Below are 19313 nucleotides of genomic sequence, written 5' to 3'. Positions count from 1 at the left end.
AAGGAGAACCGGAGTCAGAAAACACTTGGGTAATGGCAGAAGATATCAATGACGAGGTATTGATAGAAACGTTCCATCAAAGGTTCCCAAGGAAACCTCAGCCTGTGGAGAGGTTCCGGAGGGAATACTTTGGGACCACCGATGAGGAGGAGGAGTTGGAAGGATTCTCGGAATCGGAAGGGGAAGGGGAGATGGACTCTGAGGAGGAGGAGTACTTCGAGACCAGGAACCGCAACAGGTGGAGAGAAGTGTTCGGGACATCGGAAGATGAAGGAAGTTCATTCCGGGGTTTTGCCTCCTCACCGCCCGTAGAGGAGGGGGCGAGAGGGGATGAAGGGGGCCCTGGAGGGGAGGTGGATGTCAGGGAACTGCCATCGGAAGGAAGGGAAGTGAAAGGGCTCACACAGGTTGGGAAAGACTCAGCAGCTGAAGAGGGAACCAGTAGGGGGAGAGGAGCTGAGCTGAGGGAAAGGGAGCTGGAGGGATGGCTCAGAGACACTTCCAGCGAAAACAGTGGGGAGGTTTCAGGACCTCCTGTAGGGACACCCACTCCTCGCCGGAAACTGTCACGCAGAGAGTCCAGAAGACGTGTTTCCGTTAAGGAGCTTTTATGTTGGAAGCGATTCCGAAAGCAACCACTGTCGGAATCTGCCAGCGACTGACGGAGCCATGTTTAAGGGGCTCCGTTACAGACAGAGGTTTGCAAACTTGACCAAACTCTGAGGGACTAGGATTTTACACACAAGCAGCTCATCGTCCCATCACACATACAAATAAAACTTAGTAGAAAAACTATAATTGTTATTTTTTTAAAAAGAATCCCTGTCCCCTCCCCAATTTATGTGTATTGTGAAGGGTGGGGAGGAATTGAAGCATTAAGGTCCCAGTGCTGCACACGACTACTTGGGAGTAAGTCACGCAGGAGATATGAGTAGGTGTGAGCTTCTCTCTACACATCAGCGGGGTCTGCCTTGCTGTTTTGTGTCTCTCTCCTCCCTAGCTTGGTTCATACAAGGACGTAAAACTATCCTGTGACAATAAACAGTTTCCTTTAGTGCCAAAGACTGTCATCACAAAGCAAATGAGAAACTGTATTCATTCAGGTTGGTGTTTATTTTTTGTAAGGACATTCCAGGTTAGGATTAGCAATAAGGACATCATGCTAATGGGAGTGAAAAATTATTCTGAGAAGACACTATTTAAAGTAAGTTTCAATTCATTCTGGAAAAAAAAAATCTTTCTTCCTGTGAAGTTTCTCTTAAAAATCAGTGACAGTTATATTACTAAATATCAAAGTGAAAAGGATTTACAAATTTAGTTCTGCTTTTAAAATTGTTGCAATGCATACAGTTTTAACCAGAATTAACCAGCAATTTTACATCTTATATTCCAATATAATAATCCAACTTGCCATTTAAACTGAAGTGGAAAATAGTGATTGTAAATGAAAATGTACATTTTACTGCTGTGTGGAAACTGTGTTTAAGGTCTGCTGTATACAGTTTTTTGCACATGCTGCCTATAAGGCAGTTCAAACACCTGTAGATAACCGTTACACAAGTGAAAAAGCTCTATGTAATATACTGTCATCTACTCTTCAGAAGCCAACGGGAAAATGGTTGTGTAAAAACACTTTCATTATAAAACAAAATGAACTTAAGTTAGATTGAGACAAGAAAACCTAGAGCCTGCAGACAACATACGATTTCTTCAAGTGTGTAAATAAAGAGGGAAGGAGCTCCTTAACATGCTGTCCTCTGCTCTACAAATGGGAGGAAGTAGAGAAGCAAAGCTTCAAGGTATAAGGATTAGAGCCATCTGCAAGATAAAAGGGAAACTGTTAGGAATGTCATTTTCGATGGTTTTGTGCCTTATGTCAGCCTGTTTGTCTGAGAAAAGATATTTCTTTAAGCAAGTGTTTAACTACTGTGAAAAACTGCTACTAAAATACTAGAATCTATTTCTAGCATGCAAGTGCATAATGCATCAAAACTCAACCAAACCTTTCCCCTAGAAAGAAAACACTGTCTTTCTAAGAAGCCAGTTCCATGAAAACATGGCTTTATAGGGTGTTGTTCCCAGGGCTTCCATCACAGTTGCACTTCTGATGCAGAAGTATCACACAATCAGACCATTATCGTCTTGATGGGAAACACAGTTTTCTCCTAATACATCTATTGCTGTTGTGGTCACTGCATGGTATGTGGGTACACAAATTAACCAAGTTGCTATTGGAAAATACCTGTGACATCACTCACAAAGAATTACTACTAGATACGGAGCTTGTAAATCAAGGCCTCTGCTCTTACTTTCACTTTAGGGCAGAGAAAGTTACCAGTTACCATTTTACATGTTTTCTTCATTGTCCTTCACTGACAGAGGCCAGTGTTGCCCACAGCACCCCCAGACCATCATTCAAAACACACTGAACACCACTGGTGTACTGGATTGTTTTATTGAACACAGTCTTGGTATTATATTAGTGAGATGGCATATAAATATTTAAAACAACTCAATAAAACCCTTTAAGAAAGTTTCAATACAGTGACTTACTAGGGACTCTTATCTGGTAGTGATTAAGTACTGTAAGGGCTTCCACTGCATCTGTCTTGCATTCCCACTCCAACAGACCAGAAAGTGTTTTGGCTGAAGCTGTCAAAACAAGAATTTAAAATGTTTGCTTCACACCACCATCGGTAAGTTAGGATTCTTTGAGCACTTAAATAAAGTCAAATATTCACTTACGCTTTGGATCAAATACTTTGTATTTGATAAAAGACAGAACTTCATGATCATCACACAGCTGGAACAACAAAGTGAAAATATGTTCATTAAACATCAACAATCTAATTCTAGAGGATGTCACTTCAAAGCCGCAGAAACTGGAGATTTCTGGGATAAGGAGGACACTTGGCACAAAATGGTTGATTAGCTTACTTTTAAAGCATCTAAGCATCTAAGACAGCACCAGGGAACCTCCAGCCTGCAGAACTCATTAGGTCCAGGATGGGCCCCACTCTCTAGTGCACCCAAGTGTTCTGTTTTGAAGTGGTCTACATGAAAATAGCTTGCTAAAACAAGAGGTTTTTTCTTCCATTTTAGCAAGCATAAATGGTGTCATGCTACTGAAGCAAAGCATACTTCCACCGACAATCAGCTGAATGGCAGTGGGAGAGCACCTTCAAAAGGAACTGCACCATGAGCGGAAAATGGTTTGCCTTTAAACCGCTTGCTAAAATGGTTTTCCCCTCCGTTTTAGCAGACGGCCTCAATTCAAACCAGTCTATGATAAGGCAACAAGTCTCTTTGAAGGTGCATTCCAACCAGATTCAGCCAATCGGTGCTGGAAATTCACCTTAAAATGAGATTGCTATAACTGTCTATCAGCTGATCAGTGGTTACATCGATCCCCTTTTTACTTTGATAGGCATCACATGTCATATTATTGACTGGTGTGTGCTTCCACCCACCTATCAAAATTGGCCTATAGTGAGTGTAGTAGAAGAAGAAGAGGAGTTTGGATTTGATATCCTGTCTTTCACTCCCTTTAAGGAGTCTCAAAGCGGCTAACATTCTCCTTTCCCTTCCTCCCCAACAACAAACACTCTGTGAGGTGAGTGAGGCTGAGAGACTTCAGAGAAGTGTGACTGGCCCAAGGTTACCCAGCAGCTGCATGTGGAGTGGAGATGCGAACCCGGTTCCCCAGATTACGAGACTACCGCTCTTAACCACTACACCACACTGGCTCTCTGTAGCTGCAAGATCCAGCTCACTGGCCAGATCCAGTTCCCCATCCCTGATCTAAGATATAAAAAATGGAGTCTACTTTAAGGAGGTTAATAAATACTGACATCTGAAACCTAAATTACACTTTAACAGCTATGACTCCTGCAGCTTCCTACCTTTACAAAGCTCTCTTCAGTCACACACAGTGGAACATTATAGTAATGCAACACACAGGATGGTGGCTGAATGATATTCTTGGAAGCTTGACCCGCACTGGTAAAGCGATTGTTCTTGCTCATTGCAAAGTCTTTGTAACTGCTTGTCCCATCTTCCAGCTCGAATATCTGACTAGGAACAACTGAATGCTGTTTGGATACACTACAAATAAAGAGTACAGATTTAAGAACAACTTTGGGGAGTGTAAAAAAAAAGGAGGGGGATCTTTGTTATGGAATTCACAAAGCAAATTTCTTAACATACAAAATATGAACTCAAAGGTATAATCAACATTTCACTTGTATGTCTCACTTTAGTGAGTGACATTTGTCAAGTTATTGAAGAATATCAAATATAGAAGTATTTACATTAATGAAGTGTTATAACAAAGTTTACTCTTTGCATATAAGAACAGTATTCTTTAAAAAAAACCACTTTATTCAGCAGCATTTTAAGTATTATACACTGCTAGACAACTTACACATTAAAGACATGCTTTAGCTTTAGTAGTAAGATGAAATGCACACATACCAAACATTAAGTCTCTTCCCAAACAATTTGACGTTATTGAGATGCGTGACTGCTCTTTCAACAGCATATTCATCACCCATTTCCACTAAAGCTGTGCCTGGAATAGTCTTCATAAACTTCACCTGCAGGGTTGTTGGGGTTTTTTGGAAGAAAAAGACAACACAGTTTAAAGGATGGTAACTTAGGACATTTTCCAATTTGGTTGGAATATGCGTAGCTCCGGTTTCTCTTCACAGTAATTGCTCATTATTCTTTTAAGTTTAAGAATGGCTGGGGAAACCCAGCCAGGTGGGCGGGGTATAAATAATAAAATTATATTATTTTTATTTTTTTTTTATTATTATGTGCCTAGACTTTTTCTTTTACCTTTTCAATATTTCCGTACAAGCAGAACAAGTTGAAAACTCTTGAGCAGTTCATCTTTTGCTGGTGCAATCCACTAACCATGACAACTGAACCAGAGGGGTTGCCCCCATGCATGTAAGATGAGGAAGCCTGGGGAAGTGGGTAAGCAACAAGTTCTGGAGTATCCCGAGATGCCATTCGGTATCGGCTCGGTAATGGTAACAGTGGACCATGCGATCCTAAAGAAAAAATACTGTCTAGTTAATTTGGTTGGGAAAAGTTTTATTTGATCTGATATGAAGATTAAAGCTGCCAAGTTTCAGAAGCTGCCAGTTTTACCCATCTCCCCCCCCCTTTCCCCCTTTTCTTCCCAATGTCCCAACAAATGAAACTGATTTGTAAAAATGTTACATGGGGAAAAAATATAAACGAGAAAGAGACATTGCACACACTTTTGTAAATCAAGAAAATATTTAATAAAAAGAAGAAGAAGCTGCCAGTTTTAGGTTTTGCTATAATGGGCTATGCAGATTTAGCATCAACTACTGAAACCTTGTTAATCTAGACACGAATGTTAACACAAGCGACCAAAATATACCGTGTATATTTTTCCATGTATAAGATGATTTTTGCTAAAAAAAAAATATTGTAGGCAAAAATTTGGGGTGGTCTTCTACACGGATAATGAATGCAGAGCAGGGCGGTCGGTTGATCAGTTGACTAACACAGGATAAACAGCTAAAGCCACAAGCCAGACTTAAAAATAAAGGACTCTACTGTACTGATTTCAATGAGCTTCAGCACACCTAAGTGTTAGATGGTGGTCTAAGTGTGCTACTGCAAGTTTCAACCTCAGTTTTAGAAGTGATTTATGTGTGCAATATGAGAAGTATTAAGAAATGTTTCATTTTCTACTGTGACAAAGTTAACTGCAATTTAGAAAAAAATCTTGTTTGCTCACAGAATGACAACTTGATTTACAGTCAGCTGTGTAAAAAAAAAAAAAGTACTGGCATTTAAAAATAAAAATGAAATCATGAAAAACTGGTCATAAATGGATGCACCATGTAGCCATAACAGAATGCAAACTCAATACATCTTTATACCTAAGTGCACTAGGGCATGAGAAAGGCTCCCTATCCAATTCCCTTGTGGACAACCTACTGAGGGCCACATGCCGATCATGGGCAGGGCCAGATGCAAGTGGGTGGAGCAACAAATGTAAATTTTAACTCTTTACAGTAGGCTTGTTTCTACACAGCCTCCCACACCTCTGTCAGCCCTCCAGCCAAGAAAGAGGCATCATCAGAGTTCAAGGACACATTCTAGCAAGATATAAACATGCAGGATGCAAAGCAAAGCCAATGAGGGGAGTAGCCTGGCAAGAGTTCTGGCGACAAATTAAAGAGACCTGCAGAGCCAAATCTGACCCCTGGGCATGGGGTTCCCTACCCTGTACTAAGGCAAAGCAAGCTGGTTCAGGTAGCACAATGAGGGCAGCTAGACAAATGTGGGAACTGGTGCCTGAATAGTGAAGCAAGACATTTACAACTGTATTGGCCTATTTTCCAACTTAACCCATAACAGGAAGCCATATAACTTACCATAGCCATCATGCCTAAAGGATGAAGGGTGTTCTCCCAAAATAGCTTGCCTCTGGCGGCCTTTCCCTCTATCTAAAGGGGGAAAAAGCATTATTAAACAAAAGCAACTCCTGCTTAAAGATAGTGGAACTTCACCAGTAAGGACAGAGGGGAGTATTTTCTGGTTAAGAACCCTGCTGGATCAGAGCAAAGGTCCAATAGTGGCCAGCCTGATACATCCACGTTACTTTTAAGATGTTCTTTGCATACTGTAAACTAACTGTTTTAAGTTGATTTGCTCCAGCACAAAACACAGTTGTCAGATACCAAAACTATTGTTTGCTTGAGAATATTGTGTTTGAAAAGATTTGACATTTTAAACCTAAGAAGCCTGGACAATTCTCTTAACATCACACAATACAGCAGAGAACAAATTGCCTATAACTCTCATAAAAACAAGTTCTAAATGCAGTACAATCAAAGGACAGTACCTGAATCACACTATTAGCTTCAACAGCAACACATTTTCAAAGTGGGCTTCTTTCAAGAAGTTTCAGCATAAGCCAACAAAAACCTGTATTACATGGTTTCATGATCAGTAAACAGAGAGTACCATATTTGTGTACATACATAATCATATCAACAACTTTTGATCTGGGGAAGTGCTGTGAAGACTATACATTACTATACTACTAATACAGTCTATTGTATAATTGCAATGCTGAAAAATTGCACTATTATAATCACTTTTAACAAGGAAACATTCTTTCAACAAGCCGCATTTTATACAAGAATGTAAAGTTAACCAAGGGGTCAACAGTACTGGATAAAAGCAGTACACCAACCTAAAGTAATTATTTGCAATAATCAAGTAAAACTGCATTACAAGAACAAGCAAGTTAGCTTTAACTTTCACTGCTTCTTTTCATTAGGCAATCTGAAGTTCCAATACCTCAACTGATTGTGCAATGGGAAATGAGAAATATCCAGCTGAAGTCGCAAACAGTTCTATCTCAGTGTGGATAATGCACAATATTTCAAGTTTTGTTTCCAATGTTTGAGACTGCAAAAACAACCTAGGTTAAATCAAGGAATTAGACAGTCGTATAATAATTTGATTTTGATAGTGGGAGAGTAAAGAGAGGTTGTGGCACCCAGAACACAAACCCATTACTAGAAAGCAACTTCCACAGTTTTCAGCATGTGCTATCCGACATGGAAGTGCTATTCATCTCACATATTAGCCATATCATTCAGCCCTGAAGTTACATAAGACGACAGGATTTTTTTACAACGGAAGTAGCAAATAGCAGCCACCAGAATTACATGTTTGAGTAAGATGCAATGGCAGTCTTCAGCTTGGGAAATGAAAAATTTCACTTCAAACCGCCAAGTTCTGAAGATCAGTGGGTACCCTTGAGCAAAACCAATCTTTTCCACCTGACATACCTAACAGAAAAGCCTAGGATGCAAAATGTAAAATAAATAAATTAAAACAGCCATCAGTTAAAATCTCCTGCTTTAAATTTTAAACACTAAACTGTGGCACAGTTTCCAGTCTGAAGAAACCAGAACCGAAGCCTGTTTTGTAAAGATCATTCTCCCTGAAGCCAGAATCTTGCAGACTGGTTGGCCGTGGAGAGAGGAACAGACAACAACCTAAGAGGAATGGTTTGAAGAATGCATGTAAAGCAGCCCATCACAAGGACACTTTTGTGTAGACCACTCTTGTAAGAAAGCCAAGAAACTGAGTGAGTACTACATCGCTAGCTAACGAAGCTACTCATTCCTTATCAAGCAGTATGCTGCTCACAACACTAAAAGGAAATGTCTCAAGCATGCCCTGTGCTGCATTATTACGTCTATTGCTGATAACAGATTCTATACATTGTTTAACTCTCCAAACTGCAATCCTGTTTGGAGAAAGGAATATCGGTATCTCTGTTCCCCTCCATCACTTCTTGTCTAGGACAAGGATTGGGTATTTATGGCCCTCTGGATGTTGTTCGACTCCTATCTTCCCTGACTACTGCTACTGGCAATGCTGGTGGTGGTTGATGGGACTTGGGAGTCCAACACAATCTGGAGGACTACAGATTCCCTAGAAAATGAGCTATGAACAGTATATTCAGCTCTCTTTCTGCATGAAACTCTACTTGAGTACAAAATAAAAAGTATGCAAACTGGATATAAAGAGCCACACAACTTATTCCTTATGTCCCAGGGAATCTTACACTACTCCCCCCACAAAAGAGGAGCCCCTCCAGTACATGGCAACCGAGAACACTTTCAAAAGCAGTTTGCAATAGGACATGGAATTTGCTGGTGAAATAAAATGAAAATCCCAATGAACATTGTAACACACTTGGAAGCACCTGGTTTGTTTTCTTCCAATATTTCTCATTTCACATCGTTTAATATTCTGGGGTAAGGCACTGTTCATAAATACTGTGTGAATTGCATGCCTGCCAGTTGCTTGAATAGCATCTATGTATTTCAGAAAATTAACACCTGAATTGCCCAAGGTAATAATAATAATAATAGTAAAAATAAATTTTATTTGTATCCCGCTCTCCCCAGCCAAAGCCAGGCTCAGAGCGGCTAACATCATATAAATAAGACAATATGCATAATACAATATACAATATGCAATATAACTCAGTGACTTCCCAGTTTGGTAGTTTGGGGGAGGAGGAATGTGAGCTTTTAATGTAACGTACTGCGGGTGGACAATCTGCTAACCAATACTGCAGCCCCCTTATTAACCTTTTACAAACACTTAATTCTGCATGTCCAAGCCCTAACCTTTAAATAATACATTTTTACAAGCCAAAGCACTACCAGTAAAAACAACCTTTCAGCAATGATTAAAAGGAAAGTTGAAACCTTCACTATGTTTAAAATTTAGAAGATACTCTACCTTGGTTAGGTTAAGTTCCCACCTCCATGTTATAAATGCCTAGATTTTCAAAAGGTACATTACAGCAAATTATACACAAATCATTCAGTTACAAAGAACATTTACAGAAGTCAAACTACATAGCTTTTTTTTTTAACATTTCCATGCAGTTGTTATTCAAACTAGCCTTTGCAGTAAAAATGCTTAGACAAATTAGACCTTGTGTCAAATACTGGTGCTTGAGGGGACTTGACAGCATACAGCAAAATTTCAATTAATCTTTAAAGTAAGTGCAGTCCTTTAGAAAGCATTTACACTGGAAAACCTAACTTCAATTTTCTCTTACATTTGAGAAAGAAAGTTACCGCAATGTACAGGAGAGAAACAAGAGTTTGGATCTTCCATTTTATGGTGTTTCATTCTACAATGGTAATTTTAAAGGGACATAAGATTGGAAACACATGCAAACTGGTTTAGAATGGGTACAGTCTACCATGGTATTTTCGTGCCATGCAAACCAGAAGTGCTGTAAGTGGTCCTCCTTGATATGCTTGTGGTGATGGTGCATGCAGTATGCAGTCAAGGTGAGTTGCAAGTCTGAGGTTTTTCAGAGGGCCTGTTGATGATGCCGATGTGGTGCATGATGAAGTGTAGAGTCAGCCTGCTGGAGTCCTCTATCCTTCTTAATGCCTTGTCCAACAAATGAGGAAAATCCTTTCCGTGGAGAAGCAGTGTGCAAGTTTGTAGTTTGTAAGGAAAGTCTGCATCAGTGTCCTCTCCTCCAAAGAGTGAGAGCTGCTTGGAGAAATGCAAGTCCTTGTACTGCAAACATGCTTGCATGTGTGGGCTCCTTGTTAAATAGCTCAATATAAACCAGCAAGGGGCAATAATGTTGAGTTATTCTTTTCCAGGATTACAGGTCAGGATGCCTATTACAAGAGCTGCATCAGAAATACCTGGCTTGAAGTGACTAACACATTAGACAAGCTAACTGCATATATGTATATATTTAGATGCACATTTAGTACAATTACCAAAACACTTACCTCGTCTGCCCAAATATGGTTTAGTATAGTCCCAACTATCATTGTCATTTCGAATGACATTAAGTCGAGTTGGCTGTTAAAATAGAAACAAACAGCAAGTCTTAATCATTGCTTTTCTCCCAAAAAAACAGTCTAGAAGCTAAAGAAAGTATGATCATTACCCTTGCATATTCAATTTTTAGTGTACAACATCCTGCATATATATCTGCGCCGTTGAGTGCTGCTTTTGCCTTCTGAGCACAAAGAACAGATTCAAACTTGAGTTATGTTAAGGATTGTTATTTAAATCGGTGCCCCCCACCAAGAAAACAAGCAGCCGCAAGTTAAGCTAATTTAGAGCACAACACAATAGATCTAGAAGTTGCTCAAGGCTCTTTAATTACCCATGCAGAAACACCAATTTTATGTATGAGTCAATGACTAATACATGAAGGACATGAAATCAACAGCAACCCTATCGGTTTAAATTGCATATATGACCTTTTCAAATAAGTAATTTCCAAAATGTGTTCAACTTTAAAACAGGACTGGTATATGAGCAGTGTGCTTGCTATGAGCACTACATTAAAATCTTTACATTGTCAAATATGAACAGATATGGCGTGAAAAACCCGTGGCCCTCCAGCAAATGTTGGATTTCCTCTGGTCATTAACTGCAGTCAGCATGGCCAGTGATGGGGCATGACTGGAGCAGCACTCAAACACTATCTAGAGGATCACAAGCTCTCCACCCCCAGTTTAGGTAATAGTCTACACTGCCCTCACCATGGGATAGAAGCCAGAGGGTGGATGATATGCAGAGATGAGTTCAATAGTTCTCTAGCACAGTTGTTTGCCTGACAGGATTAACATGAGAGTAACACTTCCCCTTATTGAGGCCACTGTGAAATCCCTAGAACATAATCTTCAGAAGCATATACACACAGGTCACCACAAAAAGGATATTCAACCATGGCTTGTATTCCGTTCCTCTTGAATATGACAATACGCTGTACTTTTCCCACAGGGTTGCACACTGTATACAAAACGTCCTACAGAAGAATGAGGGAAATATTCAGATACCGTATTTGAAGCTTTACTTGGCAAATACTATTCAAAATGTTATTAGCACACAATAACAAAATCGCCTCCTTTAAGCAGGTAAAGTTTGGACCTAATTTTTTTTAGAGGAAGTGTACTAAACATAGATCAAGAAATTTATCCCAGTGACAGATATATAACTACATAGGGAATGCAAGGATATGATAACTGTAAGAGAAAAGTAGAGAAACGTTCTAGCTATAGTTTATCATCAAAACAGTAAGCCTAAATTCGGTTTTATCTCTATGTGCTTCAAACAACTACTTAGATTGCCAAAGTTTTTGTGTCCTTAAATAATTTTTAACTTATACTATATACCATTTATAAATTGGGAATAAGCAGAATGTAAACAATGGGAAAAGCTCACTCAAACGTAGCCCCAAAAACCCAAGACCTTAAAAATACCAGTGAACATAAGAATTTTACCAAAGTGCTAGGGTAATGCTATTCATTACACAAAGATAGTATGACTCTATGAATCATGGTGCATACACAACTGCCCTATATGTTTAAAAGAAGGGTGATCTGGGACAAGCTACAAATATACTAGTTTATAGAATATTGCATTGAGTTTTTGTCTTTGAATAATTTGACTAAATTAAAGACATTTTTAAAATACTATACTATAATTTAAAACTGTATCATATGATTTCCGTTAAGACAAGTACAACTATAGTGTACAAATCAGGAACCAATGACAAGTAAAATCGGAATAATGTAAAGAAATGTAAGTGATTGGCAGTTCCAAGCAAAAACATAAGTAGTGAGATGTTGCTGAATAGGAAGCAATTTCATTGTCTTCCTTTTTCCTTCCTATTATGGGCTGGTTGAGTACAAAAACATTCACCACAGACTTTAGATTAGAACCAAACAATTATCTAGCCAAAGTAACTCTTCTACTGCACAGATCTCTGTTGAATGAAATAATATCCTCCCCAACTGTTTGTTGGCATGGAACAAATAAATAATAACATGTACAGATCTGTGTGGATGCTTTCATTTGCATTATAAGATTAAAGTATATGACCTCGTTGACACTCAACAAAGCCAAACCATGGCTTAGCATGAGAATCTTAATCTCGGGGTCATGGGTTTGAGCCCCATGTTGGGCAAAAGTATCCTGCATTCCAGGGGTTGGACTAGATGACCCTTGTGGTCTCTTTCAACACTACGATTCTATGAACAAGCTAACATACAGACCCCTGTACAGAAGACTGTAGCCGCTTTGCTTCCCTTCTGGTTGTTGTTCTGCTGCTGCTGCTGCTGAGTTGTTCAAACATGGGTTCATGGTTTAGTCTTCCCAGACAAGCTGCAACCTATAGAACAGTGCTTGGTTACAGCTTGTGGTTTGTCTAGGGAGCACTAAACTACAAGCCAAGGTTTGGATGACAGGATGAGCAAAACCATGGCATAGAGAAGAAGCAAAACAGCCACAGCCACAATCTCCTCTCTGGGAGTCTGCATATTTGCTCATACATGCCAAGCTGTGGTTCAGATTAACATTCAATGCAAACAAGGGGTCTGAGAGTTTATCAGAGCAAGATATGAGACAGAAAAAAAACTCTTCGAAAGGAAAATATCATGCATTGAAGTCACTTAAAGTTATGCTTAAGATTAAGACATACCACTGTAATTGGATATAGAGGGTTCTGAATTGATAAGAGCAGAACTTTGTTCCCACCCGAGGGGTCGTCTGTGTTTCCAGGACGGGTAATTCTTTTGCTTGTAGAGTAATTGAAAAATGCTTGTTGTCCAGCTATATATACCGGTTCATCTGCTGCAAATGTCACACATTTTTTGGCACTTTCAATATCCTCAAATTCTACCAAAGCCTGGCGTTTAAATGGCATCATCATCACATAGCTGCAGGAAAAACAATAACCGTTAATGCGCCATGAAGGATTTTAGAGTGTTGTTTATGCTGTACTTTTGTACTGTTTTATTGTTGTTAGCCGCCCTGAGCCCGGCTTCGGCTGGGGAGGGCGGGATATAAATAAAATTTATTATTATTATCATTTAAGGCCATCATTAAATCATTAAGTTACAACTGATCTTAAAAAACTTCACAATAACAATTACTATTGCAAACTCAAAGAAAATATCCTACATTTCTTAAAATCCATGGAAGTTTGTTTGAAATCTACAGCACATGTGTCCATGTAACAATAGGCCAAGTTGGCAGCCAAGGTATATAAATATCTAATGTAGAAGCACAGAAATCAGAGTGTTCTCTTACCCAGCTTCCATATGGAGATGAGCACAATGATTTGCCTCAGAATTAACTTCTGAAGGATTTGGTAATTCCAAGGCTTGAGGCTTATGTTTCAATTTAGGAGTACCAGTACAGGCCTTGAAGAAGTCTTTTTTAAATGCGTTACGAAGTTCATTTTGAGTCACTGAAGATATAATATATAGTAAACATACCATATGGTTCCAAATTTTTCAAGCGCCTCCACAAGATCTGCCTCCACAACTGATTCACAGAGCCCTCGGACATGGACCACAGGAGAAACAGAAACTTTGTGATGACTTCCACCAGCATCCTAGCAAAAGAGAGCAATCGACTTTATTTTTCCAATTTCAATATAAAAAAAAATATTATAGATGGTTAACTGACAAAGTACCTTCAAGTTTATACTCGCCAAAATGTAACCCTAGTCTAAAATAGAAACTGTAATTAGCATTAACTTTGCTTAATTTAACAAGCCAGCTTCAGAAACCATGACATGTTAACATAGTTAACGTTAACTATGTTACACCAGAAAACAAGACTGCAGCTAAAGGAAAGCAAAACTTTCCAAACTCCTCCATCCCAAGGCTCACCTCTGCTTATAGCACATAACCACACGTTTAGGATAATGTGTCATAGGTAGTTTGCAAGTCCCTGACTGTAAGGCTATACCTATACCTTTAAGCCCTATCAAATTCAACAGGACTTTTGAATAGATATTCGTAGGACTGAGCTGTAGGAGTTTGAGCTTTTCCAGATGAGGAAAAAGCCCTGAATTTTATTCTTAGTGCTTGAGTAGTACTGGTCAAGATCTAGTTCCCATAGTCCATCCTAGCATTCAAAACTCCCATTGTTCTAGGCGCATTTTGCAGCAAGGAATTTCATTAGCACGAGCAGTTTCTGACCTCCAGGCACAGTACTGCACCTAAGATTCAGATTAAAACTGCAGAGTGGAAGGAAAGGAGGACTTTTTTCTGCCTCCCCACATCCAGTCATACTCTGAAGACTGGAGAAGAGGCCCTCTTAAGAATATTAGGGGGCAGGTAGGGGAAACATGGCTGTGTTTTTTGCAGTCTTCAGATGAGGACTAGACCATGTAAAAAATGAATATAAGATTTTAGCTGCACTTCATTCATTTTCAGCTTTGTGTTCTTGTTATTAAAAAAGCACACCTAAACATTCCGCTGTTGTGCCCGTAACCTAGGTTGAAGGTGCCATTTAGCTCATAGCGTTCATATCCCAGTTTCTAACACTGCTCCATCCCCATAACATGCATGGTAAGTAGAACAGTATCAATACCGGAAGGGACGGCTTGCTTTTCCTTTTAAAGTATCAGAGAAGACGTACGCTCCTGCTGAGGGAGAGGACATATGCTCCAAAGCAGTATGTACAAAAAAAAACCCAAATTAAAAATGGCAACATTTAAAGAGAAGGCAGGCATACCTAGCAGTCTAATTTTGAAGGACTGCAAAATCTGCTCCACAAGTACTCACTAGAGTAGGAAGAAGAATCATTTTAAGCCTGAGGGTTGCATTCCCTAACTTTTGGGGACCACATGTCTGCAGTGGGGAGAAGCAAAGCAGTGAATTGGGCCACCCCATTCGCCCTCTCACACACACACACTAACAGAGCAATTATGCTTGAATAAGGATCCTCTTGGCTCCAATGGGTGAACTGCAGTTTGTTGGGGGAATTGCATGACAGAGAGGGGAGGGTTAACCCTTCCATATCCAGGTATAAACTCACCCACCCCAAAAACCATATCTGAACCGCAATCAGGCTTAGAAAAAGGCTTCCATTGGTCCTTTCTGTAGATAACAATGGAAAACTCATAACTTTCATTTCACAAGGAGTATTTTGAATAACTGTCAAGTTCAGAATGACAGCAGTAGCAGCAAATAATTTTAATTCTGTACTTCTCAGACCAAGAAGGTATCCCAAAACATCCATCCAACATAAATCATTTTAAATTAGACATATCTCTCCACATCATAACCTGCTGATTTATCTGAAACACACTACATATTCTTGCATGCTACCCCATTCTCTGAGCAGTGTAAGATTCCAGGGGTTCCAGGGTTCATGTTTCTTTTGGAATGAGGGACAGCGGAGACTGAGGTGACTTTATGATATATGGTTTATTAACACATATATACAATCTGAGCATTTATGTGATAGAGGGGTTCACAACATTAACACCCAAGAGGGTCTTGCTTCTTCCATAGCCACCACCTTGGATTCCAGGAGAAATCAGGCATGGCTCTCTCTCTCTCTCTCTGCTTTTGCAGCCTGCAGCTTTGCTTCCAGCTTCTAGCTCAAGTAACTCAACTCCCTACTCTGACCCTTTTTATTTTTAACTAACAGGCAGTTGAGGGAGGGAGGCCTACCTATTTGTCCTCTGACACAGAGCCACTCCCTTTGTTACCTTAAGGACCCATACTTAGAGGGCCACTACCAGGCTGGCCTGGATATTCCAGCAAATGAATGTACTGGATACAGGAATTAGAAGAGGGGCTCAAGCATACAGCCTACTTCTCTCACCCCAAACTCATAACAATATAAAATTAAAATGCTAGTACTGTACTCTCTTTTCTTGTTCATGAATTTTCTTATAAGCATGGACTCTAACCCAGGCAGATGTCATATAGACCACAAGAGGCACACTTTCCAGTGAAATAACACTGCATCATAATGGCCAGGGCTCTATAGCAAACAAACTAAGCAGAATGATCATAATCAAGCCTTAGCTTCCCGAACAAGACAGCACAAATCTCAGGAGCTAAAAATAACTAATCAATAGTGAAATATGCAATGCCGTCTGAATTTCTAAAATTAAACACTCATAACAGCAATTTTATTTATATGTAACAGATGCCAACCAAACCTTTTGTAAAAATATGGACAGTAGGGGGAAGGAAGTAGAGCCTTGATGTTTTTATGAAGGGAGCTCTTGGATCTTGTAATATGTAACAAAATTCTATTAACATCTTTCTTAAACTCCAATTATAGTGCAAAACTGAACTGTCCCAATCTGAGATAAACTTGACAAATGTTTTTGCATGATCTTAGCCAGACAGAATATGAACAAAATGGGAATGGCAATATGTAGTGAAACAGCTTCAGAGATCAGCTGACTTTGTATCATGAAGTAGAATCAACTTATAAAGAAATTTTATCTCCATCTAACATACTGCAAAGGGAGGTTGTAATGATAAATGAAAAAGTACCTTGTGTACTAGCAGCTATAATAGCACTACATGTTTCTTAATACATGCGTCTTCTTGCTTTAGGCTTTGAAGACTGAAAATTCCACACTTAGTTTTACTAATAACAGTACAATAACAGATTTTTATAGTAACAGTACAAATGTTCAAAACGGAGAAATTTATTTGTGCTGCCTTGGTTGTACATGGGGAAATGGGAGTTTAAATTTGGCTGTGAAGAATTCAGACCATAACAGACATCAAATACGTGCCCAACAAATTGGATTATTTCAATGTTATTTATCAATTAATAAAAATGTGCTAATCCAAATGATCCAAATGCAATTATCCTGCCCCTAACAGAGGTTTATCCTACAATACTGGATTTCCCCCTAAAGATACAGGTCCAGTCTGTTCTTAATGTCCAAGCTTCCACAATCTCCTTAGGTTTATTTGTTCCAACTGCTGATCAACTGTTTAATAAAGGACAAAAGCCCTCTGGCTCTTTTCTCTGTAGTGTAGTTCCTATGCTTGACGGGTATGACGCACACACAGAGAGAACAAATACATTCCCTGCCAAACGCTGCAGGGCTCTCTATGAAAAAAAGCCATGGACGCCAGAGCCCCTCCAATGAAACATACTATTCTTTATTGCAAGGAAAGGACACAGATGGTCATCATTCCCCGCACCCTGTGCACACAGCTTACTTATCTCATTAAGGGATGAAAACATGTGAATATGTACACATATGGAGGTTGCAATACTCAGTTTCCACCTACAATTCTCTCTCCCCGCATTTCGGCGGGGGGGGGGATGGAAGCCGAAGTTATAAATACAACGCAATTCAGGGATGTAAGAACAAACTGCCTTCAGCAAAGTGAACAATGGAAAACACCTCCCTCTCCCCGTTGTTTTATTAGAGGAAGCGAAAAGAATTTTTTTTGCCTCCCGCACAATAAATCCTTTGATGGACAAAAGCGGAGCTACACATCCTCAGTCGGCTGGTGGCAAAGCCCACGATGCATCCAACGAAGGGGTCTCTCCGGCTCTATTAAATCGTCTTCTTCCACAAGTTGACATTGAAAAAAAAAAACAAAACTGTCGCACCTTAAAATGTCGTTTACCATAACAGACTAATCCTTCTGGAACATGTCCAGTTCTCTTCCCACATGCACGCTTATTATTATTATTATTATTATTATTCATTTTTTTACACCGCCGTTCATCCCAGGATCTCAAGGAGGTTAACAATATGAAAACACGAAAATGCATAAGGCTAATAAGGAACAAAACTTAGTAGAAAAACTTGGGATTCTCCTTTTTATGATTTTTTTGTATAAAAACCCTCTTCAATTTGCGGGTATAAGCATTAGGCTCCCGGCGCTACACACGCCTACTTGGGAGTAAGGCGCGCAGGAGATATACTCCCGAGTAGGCGCACCTCGGCTCGGGCTGACGCGGGTCTCCACCACCCGCCGTTCGCTCCCAGCGCGTCGGACTATAAGAGGCCGGCCCTGCTTACCCCTCCGGAGAAGCCCCCGGCGCGAGGGGCGGCCTTCTCCCTGCGGCTCTCGCCCTCCTCAGCCCCGTACTCGATCTCGCCCTCCTCGGCGGCGGCGCTGGGCTTCAGCCGCTTGGCCTGGCTCTCGTAGGCGCCGTCCTCCTCCTCCTCGTACTGCTCCCCAGAAGACGGCGAGGACATGGCGGCGGCGGCGGCCCCGGCAAAGTGGAGGTGAGGGAGGATACGGGACCCTCGGGGCTCCGCAAAAGACAGGCGAAGAAGCCGACGGAACAGGCCCGCGCCGGTGATGCTCGTGAGCGATTCTCCTCAGAGAAGACCGCTGCTATAACGCACGCAAAGGGGCGGGGAACGGAGGGCGGGAAGGGCAGTGCAGGTCCTGTCCTGCGATTGGACAGACATGTAAGCTGGAAGTCCGTGATTGGCTGATGGAGAAGCTTCTCAGAAGATCGGGGACACGCGACTGGACAAATGAGACGCCCGTCACGGCTAGATGAAAACGTTGTTCTCCCCCCCCCCGCCCCCGTATGTCTTGCTCTATCCCTCTCTCGTCCCCACCTCCCGTTCCAGAATCTGCCGCTGGATTCCCTTTATTCCTCGACTGGAGAGAGAAGGGCGAGGGAGACGCAGCCACGCGCGCATGCGTGCCCTTGCCGTTACTATGGCCAACGGTCGCAACGTGCGCGCGCTGCGGTGAAGGCAGGCTTTTGTGTATGAGCGTCTGGTGGCGAAGGACGGTTCCCGCCAAAGCGGTCTGGAAGCGGACAACTGAGGAAGCCAATCCCTCTGGCTGATTGATTTGTTTTTGGAAGAGGGCAGCATTTAACAGCCATCCTCACGTTTTTTGGGTGCTGGTGCTGCTGGGAATAGTTCCCCACCAAGAATGCGTTTAAGAAGTTGCCTGCGTGTGTGTGTGTGTGTGTACACACACACA

The 19313-nt window shown here is 40.7% G+C and overlaps 1 protein-coding gene across 1 annotated transcript; it reads right to left on the bottom strand.

Annotated features, from left to right (window-relative positions):
* Nucleotides 1-1094: 1094 nt before the first annotated feature.
* LOC308474671 (heterogeneous nuclear ribonucleoprotein L-like) lies at nt 1095-18747 on the bottom strand. Its single transcript, XM_081001253.1, has 13 exons — nt 18383-18747; nt 13851-13969; nt 13052-13289; nt 11291-11377; nt 10508-10603; nt 10347-10419; nt 6423-6494; nt 4840-5057; nt 4474-4595; nt 3903-4104; nt 2746-2803; nt 2554-2652; nt 1095-1818 (listed from the first exon to the last, which is right to left on the bottom strand). Exons 1-13 carry the CDS (start codon nt 18560-18562, stop codon nt 1763-1765), a joined length of 1620 nt encoding a protein of 539 aa, XP_080857379.1. The 5' UTR covers nt 18563-18747; the 3' UTR covers nt 1095-1762.
* Between the last annotated feature and the right edge of the window lie 566 nt (nt 18748-19313).

The sequence above is a fragment of the Podarcis pityusensis genome (genome assembly GCF_964106645.2).
Source record: "Podarcis pityusensis genome assembly, chromosome: 3".
NCBI lineage: Eukaryota > Metazoa > Chordata > Lepidosauria > Squamata > Lacertidae > Podarcis > Podarcis pityusensis.
This window is presented reverse-complemented; position numbering and strand designations above follow the sequence as displayed.